The 21383-nt window shown below is 34.3% G+C and overlaps 3 protein-coding genes across 6 annotated transcripts; 1 reads left to right on the forward strand and 2 right to left on the reverse strand.

The window, feature by feature from the left end:
- LOC105962527 (hypothetical protein) lies at positions 1 to 8078 on the forward strand. 4 transcript variants are annotated; one of them, XM_012986840.2, is made up of 8 exons: positions 1 to 195; positions 1239 to 2719; positions 3595 to 3777; positions 4312 to 4407; positions 4520 to 4685; positions 4803 to 4935; positions 5020 to 6786; positions 6895 to 8078. In XM_012986840.2, exons 2-8 carry the CDS (start codon positions 1399 to 1401, stop codon positions 7315 to 7317), a joined length of 4089 nt encoding a protein of 1362 aa, XP_012842294.1. In that variant the 5' UTR covers positions 1 to 195; positions 1239 to 1398; the 3' UTR covers positions 7318 to 8078. The 4 variants fall into 4 exon arrangements, with proteins under 4 accessions (XP_012842294.1, XP_088671531.1, XP_088671529.1 ...); XM_088815405.1 differs by having other exon boundaries at positions 19 to 195; positions 1486 to 2719; XM_088815403.1 differs by lacking the exon at positions 1 to 195 and adding an exon at positions 282 to 367.
- A 377-nt stretch (positions 8079 to 8455) lies between these two features.
- Positions 8456 to 9711, reverse strand: LOC105962513 (uncharacterized). The gene is made up of 3 exons (XM_012986830.2): positions 9493 to 9711; positions 8902 to 8985; positions 8456 to 8811 (listed from the first exon to the last, which is right to left on the reverse strand). Exons 1-3 carry the CDS (start codon positions 9709 to 9711, stop codon positions 8581 to 8583), a joined length of 534 nt encoding a protein of 177 aa, XP_012842284.2. The 3' UTR covers positions 8456 to 8580.
- Positions 9712 to 18199: 8488 nt separating this feature from the next.
- On the reverse strand, positions 18200 to 20230 carry LOC105962512 (glutathione S-transferase F9). The gene is made up of 3 exons (XM_088815406.1): positions 19848 to 20230; positions 19541 to 19589; positions 18200 to 18793 (listed from the first exon to the last, which is right to left on the reverse strand). The coding sequence occupies exons 1-3, from the start codon at positions 19989 to 19991 to the stop codon at positions 18339 to 18341; spliced, it is 648 nt and encodes a 215-aa protein (XP_088671532.1). The 5' UTR covers positions 19992 to 20230; the 3' UTR covers positions 18200 to 18338.
- Between the last annotated feature and the right edge of the window lie 1153 nt (positions 20231 to 21383).

The following is a 21383-nucleotide window of genomic DNA, read 5'->3' on the forward strand; positions in this document are numbered from 1 at the left end:
GACAACTTTATTTGAAGAGAATCAGCACTTTAGGAACAAAAATAAGTACTTGAAAATAAATTAGGTATAGCACTTCTCCTTTGCAATTTTTGTATAAAATGGCGAATTCATTTCTGTAAAATTGTATGTATGTCGATGTGGTTCAGCTTCTTCTTCTCTCTTTCAATCTGAGTGCGCGAGTTCTGTGCGGAGAAGGTAACTTGATCCGAATTCTTCTCCTTTTGAATCGATCGTTGCAGTTTTTTTTACTATTTATTAGCATCGATTAATCGTTTAGTTTTGCTATTTTCGATCTGAACTTTTGAATTTTTTTTTTCTTTTTGGATTTTTGGCATGAATTCGTGACTGCAAATTTATTCTATTGTCGGTACATTAGTTTTCCTTTTTCTTAATTGTTTGTTTTGGTGCTCTGATAGAACGATCAATTTTGATTTTTGTTTGGGCTTGATTGTGTTGAGTGGTGAATTTTATTGCTGAGGTTAATCAATTTGGTATTGATGGTTTGAAGGGTTTGATTTGGTAGTAATTTGGGGCTAGGGTTAGCTTGTGGAATTTTGCAATGTGCTAATGTGCTAATTTGTTCTTGATTTTACTCAATTTTTTATAGTATTTTACTCTTATAACATGTTAAATTTTCTTCGACATATGCCGATTTCTACAATTTTCATGTGATATGATGATCCGGTGATCGGATTTTGTGATTTTCGGTTCCTAGTAGATTTTACACCTTTCCGTAAAGGGTTTCTTCAATATTCGGAAGTAATTTATTCTTATAATATGTAAAAAAAAAATTCCACATACAGTTTAGGGCCTATTTGGAAAATAATTTTCATGTGATGTGATGATTCGATGATAGGATTTTACAGTTCTGGGTTCCTAGTAGAGCAGCATGTGGTGTATGAAATTTCTGACTGTGTATGTGAAACTGATCATTTCACCCATGTTATTGTATCGACATATAACTATAACAGATGCTTGTATGCATATTAACAATATTGCATTACACTAGTACTTGAGAGATCTACAAAAATAATAATAGAGAATAAAAAAAATAGTTGCATATCCGCATCGAGTGCCTTAGGTGGCTGCGGACATTCTCCGTTCTTTTTTTATTTCGTTGAAGGCAATACTATGTATAGAATAGTTCACATCTTTTTGTACATCTTTGACTTTATGTGATTTTAACTAGTATGTGCATAAACGTTCTTACACAGTTTCTTTTCCAAAATTTTATGCAGAAGGTGCTTTTTATTTTTGTTTGGCCATTCCCAAGGTCTGATATTTTCGCTGATTTTCACTTGGCATGTTATGTTCTTGTCCAAATAGTAATTATCCGAATAAAATTACGAGTAGACATTATTGGACATATCTGTTTGCTTGTATGCAACTTCTTGCTAAATGGGCTCCAAAGGAAGGCTGCTATTTGATCTTAATGTACCCCCTGCTGAGAATGACGATGATAATGATGATATTGTTTGCTTCCAGCCTCAGAGGGCTATTCCTTCTTCAACTACTGCAACAACCGACTTGTTTGCAGCACCTTCTGGTCCCCAAGGGATAGTTAATAACCATGCTTTCTCCCACGATCCATTGGTGTCTGGTTTCAAGCCTTTTGTGAGGTCTAAATTTGTCCAGGGATCTGATATTTCTGCTGAAAAAAGGAGTCCTAGGGACATTCTCTCCGATTTTGCCTCATCTTCTAAACCGAGCAATGGCCTGGATACAAAGGCTGCACCAAACCTGCAATCAGGTTCTGTAAAATCTGAAGTTATAGAGAAGGAAGAAGGTGAATGGACCGATGCGGAGGAATCTGGTGATGCTTACAGAACAAGTACTATTTACGAAAACTCAAGTGGGATAAGTGATACACAGGTTCTCGAGAAAGGCAACGTTGAGATGATGGAAAGTAGTGTCATGGTTGGAGATTTGGAGATTATATCTTCTAATCCCCGTGATGTTAAGAAAGAAAATGACACCCCTGTATTAGAGTTGGATGCGGAAACAAATGATAAGAAAGATGAGACATCTATCGATGGTCCGGAAGATTCTGCTCCAGCACCAAAACAAAGAGAAATTAGAGGAATTGAAGCAAATCATGCTCTAAAGTATGCAAATAATCTCGGAAAGCGGCAGAAATTTGACCAGCAGAAGGAAGCAATGCTCGGAAAAAAGCGCAGCAGGCAAACCATGTTTCTCAATTTAGAAGATGTTAAACAAGTTGGTGTGCTGAAGTCTTCTACTCCTAGAAGGCAGATTCCGGCACCGACTAGAACCCTGAATGTGAAAGAAGCTCGTACCTCTTTGCCATCTACTGAACCTGCAGTAGGAGATACGAATCAGGCTGACTTACCCAGCAATGAAGGAAATAGTTTTGTGGAGTCAAATGAGAATAAACCTGAAAGTATTGGTGACGGTAGTTCCGGGCTTTTTGTACCTCCAAGAAGGTTGAATAGCTCAACAGAACTCTCTTCAGAAGGACAAACAGCACCTGTTCCTAGACAGAATTCATGGAAGCTCCCCCCTGATACAAGGCAACTTAAGAATTCACAGAACTCTGGTAGGAAATCAGCTGTTAGCAATCAGAGTTTGACTGATCTTAAATTAGTCCCCAGAAAACTACCTTCCAAGAATCAATCGTTTACAAGTAATCAGTATCAAGATTCATCTGTGGAACGTCTTCTTCGTGAGGTGACAAACGAGAAGTTTTGGCATCATCCAGGTATCTTAATATTCAAATTCATAATTGCATTGTTTTTTTCTGCTTGAAGGGTTATCTTTCTTTTGTTTTCCTACTTCTTTTCTGTATACCATGCTTCTCTCTATTCCTGAAGTTATATTTGTACTAATTGTTAAAATTTGAAAGGATGATTTGTATAAATGCAATAGTTAACTTTTAGTTGATGAGAATAATTTTTCAAGTAATCTATGCATCATGTATAGCATGCTGAAATTGGGCTGTCATTTCAATATGAATATTAAGGTGCTTTAGATATCACTATAGAGTTAACATAAGCTTTGTAGTGCTATTGTACGGCTTTGATTTTGGTGCATCATAGACCTACTTGAGCATTCTGTGCTTTAGTTTAAAGTGCGTACTAAGTATTATTAGGTTTTCCCTTGTAGTGGCAGTTAGAGATTTCACGGTTGCCTCGGAATTGGTATTTTCTGTATGTTATTATAGTTCCATTCTAGCTCTTACCTCCTCCTTTTGATTGCGTAATCATCTCATCTTTCAAATGTTGTTACATGCTGCACATACCGCTTTTCTATTACAGATATCCTTTTAAGGATATGATGACTTCGGCTGCATTTTCTCTATTTACTTGAGAGAACTCCTATGTATTTGGGGCACCATACATATAAAGGGATCTATATCTCCAGTTCTCCATTTGCTACTTAGCCATAGTTGTCTGTATTTTGTTTACTTGTCTTACACTCTCACTTTTATGTTGTCACTTTTGTAATAAACAACGTACATTTAACATATCTTATAGTAGCTTGCGTATGGCATCATCTGGCCACAGAACAATGTGCTTTGCAGACGTTTCTGACATTGTAACCTTGACATGTTGCTTTTTTTTATCTACAAAATAGAGGAAGAGGAGCTCCAACGCGTTCCTGGTCAATTTGATTCGGTAGAAGAGTATATCAGCGTATTTGAGCCTTTGCTTTTTGAAGAATGCCGAGCACAGCTTTATAGTTCGTGGGAGGAATCATCAGAAACAGTTTCCAGTCATGTTAGGGTATCCATAAAAAGCATTGAACGGCGTGAAAGGGGTATGATTCTATTATGTCAACTTTCTTTAATACTAGAACTTGATCAGTTTTTTTTATTTCAGTATCTCAATAAAATGAAAAAGTTCTGCACGCCCAGTCTGCTGTGTTTGCTCCTGATTTTTGAAAATTGTGATACTAGGTTATGAATTTTCAGTTCCACTTACCTTGAGTTTGTTACTTACCGCAAATCTATTGTCCATTTTGACGTTACTTAGTGCTGGGACAAGTTTGCGTTTGCCCAATCTCAGTTTTATAGTTCATATTTTATTGTGGGCCATGCATGTTGTTGTTCTTCCTGTTCAGTTTTTGTTTTTTTATTCAGCTGTGATAAAATGGTCATTTACTGGAATCATCAGAAACCGTTTCCTGTCATGTGGTGATTCTTTTTAGGATATAGTTTCTTCTTATCTTGAATTTTCATTTCCTGTTCGGTTTTTCTTAATTTCCTGCTGTGTATAGAAAACTCTAACCAAATGTGATTATTCCCCTGTAGTACTTAATGTCATTTGGCTTTTCTGCTGTTTGTTTTGCCAGGATGGTTTGATGTGATACTAATTCCGCCACATGAATACAAATGGACCTTTAAGGAAGGAGAGGTTGCGGTTCTTTCATCCCCTAAGCCTGGTGCAGGTTTGTTCTTGAATAAATTTTCTTCTTTCTGGTTTCAGAATAAACTGTAAATCTTACTGAGATTTGTAACTGGGAAGCCATATGCTTACACACTTTGTATGATAAAATGCAGTCAATATTAGGAGGAATAATGCCGGGGCTAGGGATGATGAGGAGAAGGCAGAAGTTAATGGTCGTGTTGCTGGAACAGTGAGGAGACATATACCTATTGATACCCGAGAAAAACATATTGGGGCAATTCTTCACTTCTATGTTGGGGATTTATATGATTCGAGCAGGTCAGTTTTAACACCTTTTTGTCATACAACTCTTTTCAGTTTAGAGTACTTTATTTTTTAGTGCTGGGACCATTACCACTTTTTGCCTCGTATTTATTATTGTTTTTATTTCTCTAGCAAGATTAACGAGGATCATATTCTGCGGAAGCTCCATCCAGGGGATGTGTGGTACCTGACTCAGCTTGGTACTTTGGCAACCACACAGCGCGAATATGTTGCTCTGCATGCATTCCGTCGTCTTAATTTGCAGGTTCTATTTGAATTATAGTTGCCAGCTAAGAACATAAATCGGTGTGATGCTTTTGTGCTTGACATTTATGATACCCTCTTGCAGATGCAAAATGCGATTCTTCAGCCTAGTCCCGATCAGTTCCCAAAATATGAAGAACAGCCACCTGCAATGCCCGATTGCTTCACTCCGAACTTTGTTGAATATCTGCATAGGACTTTTAACGGACCCCAGCTAGCAGCCATTCAATGGGCAGCAACGCATACAGCTGCTGGTACATCGAATGGTGCGTCAAAAAAGCAAGATCCGTGGCCTTTTACTTTAGTTCAGGGCCCCCCTGGCACTGGTAAAACACATACAGTATCGGGAATGCTTAATGTGATCCATCTTGTCCAGTATCAGCACTATTACACTGCATTGCTAAAGAAAGTTGCACCCGAAAGCTATAAGCAGGTTAATGAGAGCAGCTCAGATAATGTGGCTGTTGGATCCATTGATGAAGTTCTCCAGAGCATGGATCACAATCTCTTCCGAACGCTTCCAAAACTGTGCCCAAAGCCAAGGATGCTTGTCTGTGCTCCCTCAAACGCTGCAACTGATGAACTGCTTTCACGTGTCTTAGATCGTGGATTTGTTGACGGTGAGATGAAAGTTTATCGGCCTGATGTCGCTCGGGTTGGAGTGGATTCTCAGACTCGGGCTGCTCAGGCAGTTTCTGTGGAAAGAAGAACCGAACTACTTCTGATGAAGAGCCGTGATGAAGTTTATGGATGGATGCACAATTTGAGGATCCGAGAAAATCAGTTATCTCATGAAATTGCTCACTACCAGAGAGAGCTCACTGTCACTGCTGCCAGTGTTCGTGCACAAGGATCTGTTGGTGTTGATCCAGATGTTCTTATGGCCAGAGACCAAACACGGGACGGTTTACTTCAAAAACTTGCAGCTGCAGTTGAGAACAAAGACAAAACATTAGTGGAGATGTCTCGACTTATCATTTTGGAAGGCAAATTTCGTGGTGGTGGCAATTTCAATTTGGAGGAAGCCCGTGCAGATCTTGAGGCTAGTTTTGCCAATGAAGCTGAAATAGTTTTCACTACAGTCTCGAGCAGTGGGCGGAAATTGTTTTCTCGTCTAACGCATGGCTTTGACATGGTTGTGATTGATGAAGCGGCACAGGCTAGTGAAGTAGCAGTTCTGCCGCCACTTTCTCTCGGTGCTGCTCGATGTGTTCTTGTGGGAGATCCTCAGCAACTTCCTGCTACTGTCATCAGTAAGGCAGCTGGAACATTGTTGTACAGTCGAAGCCTTTTCGAGAGGTTCCAACAAGCTGGCTGCCCAACTATGCTTTTATCCGTGCAGTATAGAATGCATCCCCATATTAGGGATTTTCCTTCGAGGTACTTTTACCAAGGACGCCTTACTGATAGTGAGAGTGTTTCTAATCTTCCCGATGAGATTTATTATAAAGATCCTTTACTGAGGCCGTACGTCTTTTTCGATGTTACTTACGGTCGAGAATCTCATCGTGGAGGGTCTGTTTCTTATCAGAATACACAGGAAGCACAGTTTTGTGTTCGTTTGTATGAGCATCTTCAGAAAACATTGAAATCATTAGGGGTTGGGAAAGTGTCTGTTGGCATCATTACTCCGTATAAGCTGCAATTGAAATGTCTCCAACGGGAGTTCAAGGATATATTGAATTCTGATGAAGGAAAAGACATTTATATTAATACAGTGGATGCTTTCCAAGGCCAAGAACGTGATGTCATTATTATGTCATGTGTTCGTGCATCCAGTCATGGGGTTGGGTTTGTTTCAGACATTCGCCGAATGAATGTTGCTCTTACGCGAGCAAAAAGAGCACTCTGGGTGAGATTTTTCGTCCTCCTTTATGTCTTTCACCGCCTAAGTGTTGTTTTCCTCCTTTTTTATATCTCGAGAATTTTTTTATATCATTTTGTTTCTCATTTCTGACAGGTTATGGGAAATGCGAACGCTCTGATGCAATCTGAGGATTGGGCTGCATTGATTAATGATGCCAAAGCACGGAACTGTTACTTAGACATGGATTCTCTGCCGAAAGACTTTATACCTGAATCTTCGACATACGGCACATTTTCTTCGAAGAATTCTAGTGCGAGGGGCTTGAGATCTGGACCAAGATATAATAGGTCACACGATTCACACTTTGAGTCCAGGTCCAGGTCTGGAACACCGTCAGAAGACGATGAGAAGTCAAATTTATCTACACTTCCTAGGAATGGAAGTTATCGGATCTTAAGACAAGGAGCAGAAACTTCATTGAATGGTTTTGATCAACCTAGTGATAAATCTCGAGATACCTGGCAAAATGGCATTCCGAAGAAGCAAAATGGTGCTTTTGTAAAGCGGGACCTGTAGCAGCAGCTTGTATGATGATGAATTTAACTATCCCTTTTGTTTACTGCGGCGGAATATGGTATTGGTCTTAAAGGTAATTGAAGCACCATACCAATGCTTGACCTAGTGATTGATTGTTGAATATGAGGAGGGGCGTTCTTGTCAACCCGGGAGGGTGAAAGTACAGTACGGAGAAGGAAGAAAATTGAGTGAATTGGCCCAAACCCGTGCACCAACTGTTGCACTTTGAAGAAGATGTAGAAAATTCGACGCCCAACTTCCACACATCACACACGCACTTGGATTTCGATACGATGAATTCTGGACTTACAATCTGCTGATGACCCCAAAGTTTTTGCCTCGTCCGGGTAAGATTCTCTTGTACGAATGTACTAAATTTAGACTCGACTGGGCGAGGATTTTCGTAAGTTCAGAAAATTATTTGATTAGACTGGGATCGATGGCAAATTTCTGAGGTGGATTACAGCATGAAGAGAATTTGATTTCCGTTTCCAATTAATGGAAGATTGGAATATGTTTTATGATCATGGGACTTCGGATCTGTCGGGGCAGTATAACTGCAGTAATGGACATTGCTTGTTGGATATTATGATGAAATTTGGAGTTCGCTCGCTCGTGTTAGAAAAGTTCGTTAAGCTGGTGAAATGATAAATCAGGTTGAAGAATGTGAAGTAGATGAGATGATGCACAGTAGACAAAGGTGTAGAATGTAGTAATACACAAAAAGGAATATTTTTACAGATAAAAATATATTTTATTTACATGCCTCTTCATTGCTCTTCAGTATTGCTCTAAAGTTTTACATTTTACAAGTTCAATTTTAAGTAAAGATAATTTTACCATTGGGATTTATTTGTAAAAATAGTTATTAAAATATACAACTCTGAAATTATTGCAAAACAAGTAAACAAGAAATGAAGGAGATGTTTGGCCGCCTCGGAGGCCGAGCGTGCGAGTATTTTTTACGACATTCCGGAAAAATACGAAGTTCATGTTTGGTCACAAAAAAACACATTTGGTCAGCTGATGCCAATTTATCGTTAGTACCTAATGGAATCAAGCATCTGCGCTCGTTTTCAAAATACAATTTTACTAGGCATACGTGTATCAAATTCCCATTCGACTTAAAAACGAACAAAATAATTACTCATCATTATCAAGTAAAAATAACATTTACACACATGTAATCACTAGGAAATAACATTAGTAGGTAACCATGAGTATATCATACACCCTTTATATACAATTGTCTCTACTCTCAAGCTAAAATGCAAAGGCAAACAAGCTATAAAATGTCTTTCGCCACTTACTAATTAAGTTTGGAAATACAAACATGTAAGATTTCCGAGGCTCGGCGTTAGTTGTTTCAGTCTCCGAAACTGCATCTTCGATAGTCGTTTCTTGATTTCTCTTCATTTTATCTGCTTCGTTCATTCTGACGTACTGTCGGCGAAATTCTTCATCTTCGTTCCACAATTTCATAAACTTTTCCACCTATACATGCAATTCAAACACGTTAGTTAAGTTATAGATGTTGTTCAACTTAAACATAAAAAAAAAAAAAATTAAACATATATAACTTACAGATTCCTTGCAGAAGTCGGAAAGCTCCTCGGGATCCCTGGTTATAAACTTTGTATCCTCTATGCAGTCGCTAAGGAGTGATATCTGCAATTTCATTCGTTCAATTAAGCTATTCACATTGCCATAAAATAAATAATGATAAATTAAGGTATATGAATTACTGTAGAACCTCGATAAATTAATAACCTCGCTTAAATAATAATTTCTTCCAGTCCCGACTCAGTAAAAAACGTACTAAATTATTAGTTCAAAAATTTAATATTTCACTGAACTAATAGAATTTTGTTAGGTCTGATTGTATTAATTTATAGAGGTTTAACTGTATTAGCAAGAAAAACACCCAATGATGTCGATCACTGTACAGTTAAACCTCTTTAAATTAATACAGTCGGGCCTAACAAAATTCTATTAATTTAGCGAAATATTAAATTATCAAACTAATAATTGAACATGTTTTTACCGAGTTGGGACCGAAAAAATGTAATATTTAAGTGAGGTTATTAATTATCGAGGTTCTACTATATATTGTTGATCACATAATCTTTAAACATGCGAGCTTTTCTAATAATAAAATAAGTTAAGAAAGATTACCCTCCGACGATGCTTTATTCTCACACTCTCCAACTTAGCTCGTGCCACTCGGCAAACATCTTCAGCAGCTCTCGACAGAGCTTTCAATTGTTCTATTTGTTTCCTCTCACCCTCGTATTTCTTCTCCGATTCCAAAACAGCCGCTCGAGCTATTACGGCACTTTCTTCGAGAATATCGAGCTCCTTCGTTAGAATCTGCACACAACAAAACTCAACCATATATAATTACGGCTTTCCAAGAGAGCAAAATCGAACAAGTTATCGAAAAATAGTACGTATAACGTGTATGTATATATATATATATATATATATATATATATATATATATATATATATATATATATATATATATATATATATATACCTTTAATTTCTCTTTAGCCTTCTCTTTAAGTTCAAGAATTCGCTCGATTCCATCTTTGCTATCAGAGCAATAACATAATCGACCAACGCTATTTTCTAATCTTACGCGACGTTGGTTCAGCCGATTCATTCCACGCACGCGCTTTCGTAATTCCTCCAACGGCAGAGACTCGTGTTCTACTATATATCTTTCCACGTTGCATACACGAGCATTGATACGATCGATGGATAATACTTTTTCGGCTTTGTTAATCACGGACCGAACAGATTTTATTTCGGCGAGCTTTGACTTCACCGTATTTCTTGCACTTATTTCCTTGCCATTGACATATTCGTAATATAGATCGTGAATCTTACTGCCGGCCTGCGAATCACAAATCGGGTTTTTTTTTTAGCATAAATTAATGGAAAAAAGACGAGTAACATAACATGCAGACGACAACGACGACGACTTACTATTTTATCTTCGAGTTGTAACCGAATAGCATCTCTGGCTTTTGTCTTTTCGTCGAGTTCTAGCTTCACGGGTCCGATCGGTTCTTCGAGGATTTTAATATCAACGCGTGGGATCCGAATCAAAAAGTTGAACACCTTTGTGGAACTAGAATTCTCTGATGAAGTCATAATCTTTGATTTTGCTGCGACTCAGTAGTAAACGTATTAAATTATTAGTTCAATAATTTAATATTTCGCTAAAATAATTAAAAAAAAAAAGAAAAGAAACGGAAGAAGGTACCTTTCGACGGGACGAACGTGAATCGAATGACTGATTGCGAAATCGGAGGAGAAATTCAGGATCGCAGAAAGAAGAGATTGCATGAAATAATTAAGACGAGAAGGAGAAGAAAGAAAGTTGGAAATAAATTATAAATTACCAAAGTAAATATATAAGCCTTTGAAGTTTGAAGTATAGTTGGACTTGGATTCTACTATCACAATTACACGTCTATATATATATATATATATATATATATATATATATATATATATATATATATATATATATATATAACCTAATTCCAATCGAATTAGCTATATAAATTCCTTTTATATAATACAGGAATACGAAGATAGGAATCGTAAGTCTTTTCTCACGGTATAATTTTTTTTTTTTTTTTTTTTTTTGGTATTATATGTCAATTGTCTATAAAGTCTCTTGTTCAACAAAACGAAGTTATTGGGTTAAGAATAAAATTGTATGTTGTCTTGTTAGTCATGCAAATTAGGGATTTTTATAAATTATTGAACAACCATCTTTATTATTTTAGGTTAAGGGGTTATATCTCTTTCGCCAACAAGCCCCATCCATTTAATATGTACTAGTAATTGTACCCGTGCGATGCACGGGACAACAAATTGCATTCTTTTGATGTTGTAAGAATATAAACAAACGTTTGATGTATCGTATGATCAAAATTCTATTATACTGGAACATTATTAAGTATACTACACACAAAAAAAAAGGACATAACTTTACTATTGAATAATTTTCCAAATGAATTGAATCAGCTAATACCAGTAGATAGAAAATTTGAACCAGGAAAAAAATCATCAATTATGTCTTCCATGTTGAGCTTAAAAGTAATTAGATTTAATAACTAAGTTAACATAATCAAAACTAAACTATCGACAACATACCATCGTAAAAGGCCATCTATACATCTTGCATCGGAACTAAGCCCTTCTCCACTGCCTCATTTTAAGGTTGTTTTGCCACTGGAATTAACAATTGGAAAATTAAGAAACAAAAATAAATATAAACAATAAATTAAATATCGCATACAAACAATAAGTCTTGAAGGTCGACTTCCAATAGCTTGTGGCTCCGCCCATTTTTGGTTAATTTTCTCAAATCATCCCTTTCAATAACATGTCCAATAACATATAAAATGAAATAATTGTTATACATAAAATTTGAAAACTTTGGTATAAATTAATGAAACACATAATTTAACAAAATGAAATTACCTATAAGCCATGATGGAAAAAGATGTAAACTAATTGCCACACATGCAATAGGATGAAGAAGAAGATAAGAAACAAAATCTAAAGTCGGGTTACCAAACGAAGAAGCCTTAGGTAGGGAAGAAATAAAATTCAAATGTTGCAGACATTCTGTAAAACGATGTCACAAAATCCGCTAGGGATGAAAATCAGATTTATTTACCCTTTTCTGTAAAAATCGAAAATCAGATTATTATAAATAATATCTAGGAGAATTTGATGAAAATCGATAATAATATTTAAAATAATATTTCGGAGATAAAAATTTGATTAAAAAATCAAAAAATAATATTTAGGAGATAAAAATCAAAAATAAAATTTAAAATAATAGTTAGGAGATAAAAATTTGATAAAAAATCGAAAATAATATTTCAAATAATGTTAATGAGATAAAAGTTGATAAAATATGAAAATAATAATTAGAATAATATTTAGGAGATAAAATATGATTAAAATTAAAATTATTATTTAAAATAATATTTAGGAGATAAAAATTTGATAAAAATCGAAAATAATATTTAGGAGACAATAATCTGATAAAAAACGAAAATAATATTTAGGAGATAAAAAACTAATAAAAACATGATAAAACTCGAAAACAATATTTAAAATATTATTTAGGAGATATTAATTTGATAAAATTCGAAAATAATATTTAAGTGATAAAAATCTGCTAAAAGTTGAAAATTATATTTAAAATTATAGTTAGGACTTAGGAGATATAAATTTGATAAAATTAAAAAAATACTATTTATAATAATATTTAGGAAATAAAAATTTGATAAAAATAAAAAATAATATTTAGGAGAAAAAAATCTGATAAAAATAAAAAATAATATTTAAAATAATATTTAGGGGATACAAATATGATAAAATTCAAAAATAATATTAAGGAGATAAAAATTTGATAAAAATTGAAAAAAAATTACAAATATGACATGATTAGGGTTTCTTAGGGTTGCCCCAGCGTTTCTTTCTTTTATATATAAGATTATAAAATAAAGGAAAATTAATGTATATGACAAAATTACCCCCAACCATTTATACAAATTCTTAATTGTAATCCCAATTTAATTAATTTTGACTATAAAAATCCTCCTTTGTTTTTCAATTTTTTTTTCAAAAAATATATTTGCCGCCGATTTATGGCGTTGAATTTTTATTATTTATTTATTTTTTTCCTAAATTTTTTTTCCGTTTTTTTACGCTTGTCGTTGAAAGTTGACCGTAATTGTACTGTCATTAACAGTAATTATACTTTTGCGAACAATACATTTACGTATGTCAACCACATCAATATTATTATTTTTTTGCTTTTTTTTTGGTTAAATTTGTTGACAAATCAACGTAATTATATTACTGTCGTTGACGGCAAAATTACTGTAAATACAATAATATTATTGTGGTTGACGGTAATGTCGTTACAGTAATATTACTGTGGATGACAGTAATATTACTTTCAACAACATCAATATTAATATTTTGGCTTTTTATTATGTTTGTCTTTGTTCAATGATCAAAATATCAATATTACTCTAAACACAATAATAGTAATTTTGTTGTGTTAATATTACTGTGCTAGAGAGTAATATTACAATATTACTGTGTTAAACTGTAATATAATTAATATAACTGTCAACCACAACAATATTACTGTTTAAACGGGCAAAAAGATGTTAAAGAAAAAAAAATTCAAAAAAAAGAAAAAGTCCACGCACTGGAAACCGACGTTGACTACCGATCAGCAGCAGCAGAAAGAAGAAAAAGAAAAAAAAAGGTCGGAAAAAGCAGGCAGAAAAAATAAATAAATAAAAAAGACAGCGCCGAAAACCGGCAGTCAACGACGGCGACGGGCGAAATTGTACACAAAATTGAGTTTTTGGTCAAAATTAAATAATTGGTGAAATTTGGGGTCAAATTGAGGTTAAATTGAATTAAATGATGAAATTGGAGCATATTAAAATGTGATGAGGTATTTAGTCTTACACACCACTGGACAGTGTCTGAACTTTTTTTGTAATTTTTTTTTTGTTTGGACCCGTTTATGAATAAGTATCACATGATGGGCTTATTTGTAATGAACTCTACAAATTAATCGATTGGGGAGGAGTGTTACTAATTTATTGAAACAATAACATTTAACTGCAGATTTAAGTTTCAATATGGGGCTATGGTTATTTTGAATTTTATCAACCAAACATCTTATTAACTCCTACTATTAGTCAATTAAGAGGGTGTTTGGCTAAGCTTATTTTAAACAGCTGATAAGCTCTTACGTCTGATAAGATGTTTTAAGAGCTGATAAGCTCTTACGTCTTATTTTTAAGATTAATTTTTAGAGTGTTTGGATAATGGGCTTATTTCCTATTTTTACTCATTAAAAGATCTTAAATAAAATGGTGGGGTAGAGGTACTTATTTAAAAAGATTTTATTTGCTCTCCAACAGCTTATTTTAAAAAAGATTGAGATCTTTTTCTAAAAAAATACCAAACACTTTGGAAGAGCTTATAAGCTCTTAAACATCTTATAAGCTCCTTTTAACATCTTATAAGCTTAGCCAACATGTAGATAATTATCGAATCCGATATAATCTAATCCAATATGGCCTCGTTTTCTTACTTAAATCCGGATTACATTGGATAAAATGAAATTGGATTAATATCCTACTGACTAACTAATAATTTAGTCAGTAAGATGTTTGATTCGTTACATGTTCCCAAATTTGGAATGAACATTTATTCATACTTCGTAAACAAGGAATTCATTGGCTCTTGGCCAATCCACATAAATCACATCTAAATTCGAAACATTCAAATCAAAAAATAAATTTGGTCGTCTAAGTTTTTTGGGATAACAGAGAAAAAAATTTACAAATTGAGAGGATGAGTGGACCAAATGTAGCTCGTGTGTCAATACCTAATATATACATGGTTCAGTTACGGTAGTTGGCAGTGGGTTGTTATTTTTCCTCATGGATTGCTCGAATGTCCACTTGCGTTGCTACTGCTACTATGCAAGTAATAGTTTTTCTCGGCTTCTTTTAAGAATCCAACCGGTTCGGATACCCCTCAAAGTTATAATCCACCACCCTTCATTATATTCACTTAATATTCATGCGTTCAAAGTAATTTCTATTGGCTGCACCTATTTGCAATCTCAAAATTTCTAAGAGCAAGACCTTACTTCATGTAAGACCAAAATATAAATAAATTTATTAAGAGCAAGACTGAAAATTACAAATATAACCCCAATATTAATTTTGATATTATTAATTTAAAAAAGGCCTAACTGCTATTGCAAGACCAAAAGATTTAAAAAAAAAAAATGAAAAATGACCATTCTTCTTCACCAACAAAACTCAACCTCTTCTTCTTCACACTCATTCTACATATTTTCTTCAAAAAAACTCTTTCATATTCTCCAAAAAAGCTCATCAAACAAAACCCTCAAATATTACTAAAACTTGCAAACGAGGACATTATGGACACACAAGACATCAATATGAATGATTCTAAGGTCGAAGTACACAATGGGTAAGAACTATTGTATTTTTTTAAGCTTTGTGATCGTTTTTCTTATTTTTCGAAAATAATTTCCCGTACACAAAAAATCTACGTTTAAAGGTCGATATTTAGCTATAAAAACGACATTATAGAGTCGAATTTTTCAGTTTCTGAAAAAATCGACGCCAGCATGTCGTTTAAATTGCTAAAAACTGACACATTGATGTCGAATTTGGAACAAAATATCGACACACAAATGTCGAAAAAAGTGCAAATAATCGACAACAACTTATTGTCGAAATTTAGTGAAAAATTCGACACCAGTGTGTCGAAATTTTACAAGGTGGTGGTCAACTTCATCGGCTATGCCGACGGCGCGGCGGTGAATCTGCAAGTGGTCCTCTTCTTTCCTCACGTTTTCCAACTGTGTTTTAATTTTCTTTTATTTTTTAAATTTGGTCTTGCAATAGTAATTGATAGAATTAAGTTTTATTTTGTTTATATTTTACTAAGGTCATTATAGTCTTTTTACACTTAATTTGGTATAAATTTTAATTTGGTCTTACCCTAAGTAAACTTTGCGATTGCATATAGTCGCCGCCATTTCTATTTTATTTTATTTTTTAATTTTTTTTGCAATGAAATATTTATTGCAAAATGTTTAAACTTCCATATCAGATGATACTACAAATTATGAAATATTTTTTTAGGAAACAAAATTATATTAAGGCCAAACTATCCAATTATCAGGACATTTCATACAAGCAATCTTAATTTATTTATTAAAAAACGTGAATTCCCGGTCGTTTTGACCTTCAAAAATGTTTTTCTTTGACGAAAGTATTAATCACTTAAGGTGAGGGGGTGAGATTTCCAGTTTGACGAAAATATATTTCGCAATGATCAAAGTTCTGAACCCCTGCACAAAATCCGAGGATAGAAAACTGCTCACGTTTTTTTGTGTATTTTTTTTTATACAAACATATTCAAAATATATTTTACTATCAACTATAAATTTGCAATTGATCATTAGACGATGTAAATAATTAGGGAAGCAACAAAATATTTAAAAATTTGCTATTAAAACATGTCTCTAACCTTTTAGAAATTGTAAAATGACCCATATGGTGTCCGCCAGGTGTCCTCGATTGTCGAACACGAAACGTGTTCGAAACGCAAAAATGTTAAGAAGTTGAAGTTTTCCCGGTACAAAGGTTATATCAAATTACTAAGAATATTAGCAAAAAACCAGTATGATGTATTTTTTAAGCACACAACCCATCCTTTTATGAGATTAGGGATGGCAATTTGACCCGCCCCGACTAGTCCCGAAATTTTTGGGTATTACCCGCCTCGAAAAAAAATGGGGCAGGTATGGGGATTGATTTTTTTTTTTTGACAAGGCACGAGTATGGGGACGAGTTTGCCTATATCCGCCCTAGACCCGCCCCATACCCGTCCCCTTACCCGCCCCCTTACCCGCCCCACGTTATTTATATATATAATATATATTTATTAATTGTTAAATATAAATAATTAAAGGGAATTGCTTTTTGCGGTTTGAAAATTGCTATTTGCAGTTTATAACAAAACCCCCCAAAAAAAACACTTTATTTCACTAAAACCCTAAAACTTCTCAAAAAAATCCAAAAAACCCCTCCAAAACGCGTAAAAGCCCAACTTGGGCGCCCATTCATGCAGTGCACGCCCAAGTTGGGCGTGCAAGCTGCATTTGGGCGCCCGAGTTGGGCGTCCAGTGCAATTTTTTTTTTTTTTTTTTTTTTAAATGTTCGAACGCCCAAGATGGGCGTTCGAACATTTTTTTGCCAAAAAAAAAAGACCTACAAATCAATTTGTAGGGCTTTTTAACATGAAATTGGTTCCGTAATCGACCTACCCAATGCATATTACACATAAAAGAGTCGAAATTACATCAAAAATCGAAGCCCAACCCTTCTTCAAGCTTGATTTCGAATTTTCGATTTTTTTTTTAATTTTTTTTTTGCTATTTGCAGTTTTGGGGGTTTTTTTGGTATTTTTAAAAGTTTTGGGGTATTTTGTTATAAACCGCGAATAGCAATTTTGTGACCGCAAATAGCATTTCATATAATTAAATAGTAGTAATATATTAAATATTAGCCCCAAATGAGGATTTTTAGGGTAATATAATTAAATATTAGATTATTGTTTGTTGAAATAGGCCTTTAAATTATAAGTAGATTGAATATTTATTTATAAAAAAAAAAAAGAAAAAAAAAATAGATGAAAATTTTTTCCCCCCGCGGTACCCGTGGAGATTTTATGAGACGGGTATAGGGATTGGTTTTATAAAATTCGGGGATTTTGATGGGGATGGGATGGACATTTCCATAGCGGGGCGGGGACGGAGATTGCAAAACCCGCCCCATACCCACCCCATTACCATCCCTATATGAAATAGTTTGCTAATAGTGTTAAACCATTGAAGGACTCTATTAAATATTTATTTATAAGTGGAGGTGCTAAATGCAATAAACAATAACCCCGTTTTATTTGCTAGTCCCTCCGTTCCCTTTTAATAGTCGTTTTTTTTTACTTTGCACACGGATTAAGAATGTCGTGTCTTGATTTTAGAACAAATATATGCTTCAAGACTAAAATAACCTGATCTTATAATGAATAAGAGAGATAAATAAATTAAAAAAAAGTATTAGAAATAGTTAATAAGCATAAACTGGAAATTAAGTAATTAATGCAGTATTAGAAATTTAAAGTGACAAAAGTGTTAGATGGAGTAATTATTATTATACGGTGATTTTTTTGGCAATTAAAGTAAACACACGGGTGCTAAATGCAATAAACAATAAACCCCATTTTATTTAGTAATTATTATTACACGGTGATTTTTTGGAAAGTAAAGTAAACACACGGGTGCTAAAATGCAATAACCCCTGTTTTATTCAAATCCTCAAGAAAACAAACACAAGCTTGTTTCTTTAAACAGGGGCAGGATAGTCTTGAACAACTTTCTTCCAACACGGCCTACTACTAATATCATCCCACCATCGACTCACATTTTTTCGATCCTTAATCATATACTCCTTCCCCAAACCGGTCACCAAGTACTGACCGAACGGAAGATGGCTAAGATCGGCTAGTGAAAATGAGTCACCAGCCAAGTATCTGCTCTTAGATAGCCTCTCTTCGTACACGTCCAACACTTGCGCGAGTTTCTTCTCGTTTTCATCGATGCATTTTTGGTCGGGTGTCATGCCCAATTTCGGGCCGAACAAGACTTGAACTACTAATTCGTAGAGCGGTGGTTGGAAATTGTGGGCTTCGACATCTAGCCATTGTTCTATAAGGCCCCTTTCCTCTATTGTCTTACCCAATAGTTCGGTTCCTTTGGATCGGTATTTCTCTGCGTAGTACCTAATGATCGCCCTCGATTCTGTTGGGATTTAAGAAGGTATTAATTGGGATTAAAGACAAAAAACATAAAATGAAGGTGAGAATGTTAAATTTAATTAAAATTTTATAATATAGACATTACACTTTCCCGTTGGGAGGAATCGCAGGTAGCTACTAATGTTACACCTAGGGGTGGAAATTGGAACTGAAATTCCGATTTCCGGAGATTCTGGTCCAAAACTTTTCAATTTTGGGAATTTTATTTTTCATTCCAAATTCCATATGTTTGGATTGCGATTTTTCCGATTTTTGAATGGAATTGGATTACATTAGATTCCGTATTCCGATCTGATTTTAATTTCATAAAGTATTTCTAATAATTACACTTTTAATTATAATATAAATATTTATTATGTATTTCGTATTACAGATGAATAAAAGAATTTGAATTCCGCATATTCAGATCCGAAAACTTCGGATTTCAGAATAAATCTATTTATTCCGATATCCTAATGATTTGGCTTTTCAATTTTTATTTACGGAACGAAATTGGAATTAGTTTCCACTTTCTGAAAATAAATAAAAATTTCCCAAAAATGCTAATTTCGATCTGATCCCTCTGATTGAGTTGGACTAATCAGAGTTTCATTAATTTTGAACCGGAGATAATTTTTTTTTTAACTGTCTTCTAAATTCCATGAGCGAAATTCTAAATTGCTAAATCACAATATACAAAATAATAAATAAATAAAAATGCAATTAGAAGGCCAAGAAAATGTTTGATTACCATATAATGTGTAGTCTCCATCTTGAATAACTGGAACCGATCCAAAAGGCTGTATGATTCCAAAATAAACACAAATTAGAGAGAGAGAGAGAGAGAGAGAGAGAGAGAGAGAGAGAGAGAGAGAGAGAGAGAGAGAGAGAGAGAGAGAGAGAGAGAGAGAGAGAGAGAGAGAGAGAGAGAGAGAGAGAGAGAGAGAGAGAGAGAGAGAGAGAGAGAGAGATTGGGAGAGAGAGAGAGAGAGAGAGATTGAGAGAGAGAGAGAGAGAGAGAGAGAGAGAGAGAGAGAGAGAGAGAGAGAGAGAGAAACCTGCAACTCGAGAAACTGTGGAGATTTGTGCTCTCCTTTGAAGAGGTCAACATCAACAACCTCAAATTCAATCTCTTTTTCCAGTAAACAAGCGATCACTCTCTTTGGCGAACCATAAACGGGTCCATAAACCTTCACCACCATTCTTCCAAATCTCTTGATGCACACAAATGACAAAATAAATGATTTATAATATCAAATGCCTATTTATAATAAGCGGTGGCTCAGGGGTATGATCGTCTTTTCACCTTGACACAGATGACGCAGTGGCATACGATTAGCAAATGTGTGGCAGTGTGGGCGGGGGGGGGGGGGGGGGGGGGGGGGGCCCGCTCAAAGATTTTTTGAATATTTTTGCGGAATAATTTAGGAAATTTATCAATACCAATTTTAACTATTTAAGACTAAGAAACAAGGTTGTGGTCCATAAATCAAATTTGGCTGCAAAAGGTGTTATCAAATTAGGCACGTAAACTTAATCGATGTGAGATCTCACCTTATAAGTATTTTGACAACTCACCACTTTATACTCATTCATATAGATATATATTAGAAAAACTTAGTACAGGTTCCTAAAAAATATTCTCTATAGCTATAAAGACATGTGTATTTTGTCATTTTGCTAAAAGTTTATGTGCTCTTTCTCTAACGAAATTGCTTCGGAAAATTAACTGTAATGGCAACGTGGTGATTTGCAGGCCTTAGTTGCACAACTTAGTTATATTATTAAGCAACAACTTAGGTAAAATACAGTAAAAAAAAACTCAAAAACAAATTTTTTTCACAACATATACACTACTTATGCAGACAACTTAGTTACACATTTTATACAGCTTATTTGAATAGTTTATTTATACAGTTTAGTTAAATAAGCTGCAATTTTTTTTAAATCTCTGGTACGTACATCACATCACCATCACCATCACCATCATCAAACAATTCTTATTATTTTTTTCGATTTGATTTTGATGATTATTAAGTTACAGCGGAAATGAATGAGTGTAACCAAAATCGTATGTGTGTGCATGTGTGTGGTTGCGTATGTGCGTATGTAGGCGTGTGATTATGCTTGTGCGTCTGTGTGGCTGTGTGGTTGAACTTTTCAACGATGGCAATGCCAAAGGTAGGGATGGAGCAGATTTAACGGAATGCAACGGGGTTGGACGAGATCTGACAGGGTGTGAAGAGTCTGAAGAACACATGACTTTTAACAAATTGCAAAAGTTGATATGTCCTGATTTAAAAGACAATTAGAGTTAAGGGATGTTTAGCAAATTGCATCATATATATATATATATATATATATATATATATATATATATATATATATATATATATATATATATATATATATATATATATATATATATATATATATATATATATATATATATGATTTTTAGTAGATCTGTAATTGGAATTAAAAAAATCTCAAACTCATAAAAAATGAATTATTTCAATTTATTTTGGTAATGGATTATATATATTTAGGTCCCAATCTAAATTTGTTTTCTAATATATTAATTAAGGTAGATT

This window comes from Erythranthe guttata, chromosome 3, assembly GCF_056151865.1.
Source record: "Erythranthe guttata isolate IM_541 chromosome 3, IM_541, whole genome shotgun sequence".
NCBI classification, from domain to species: domain Eukaryota; kingdom Viridiplantae; phylum Streptophyta; class Magnoliopsida; order Lamiales; family Phrymaceae; genus Erythranthe; species Erythranthe guttata.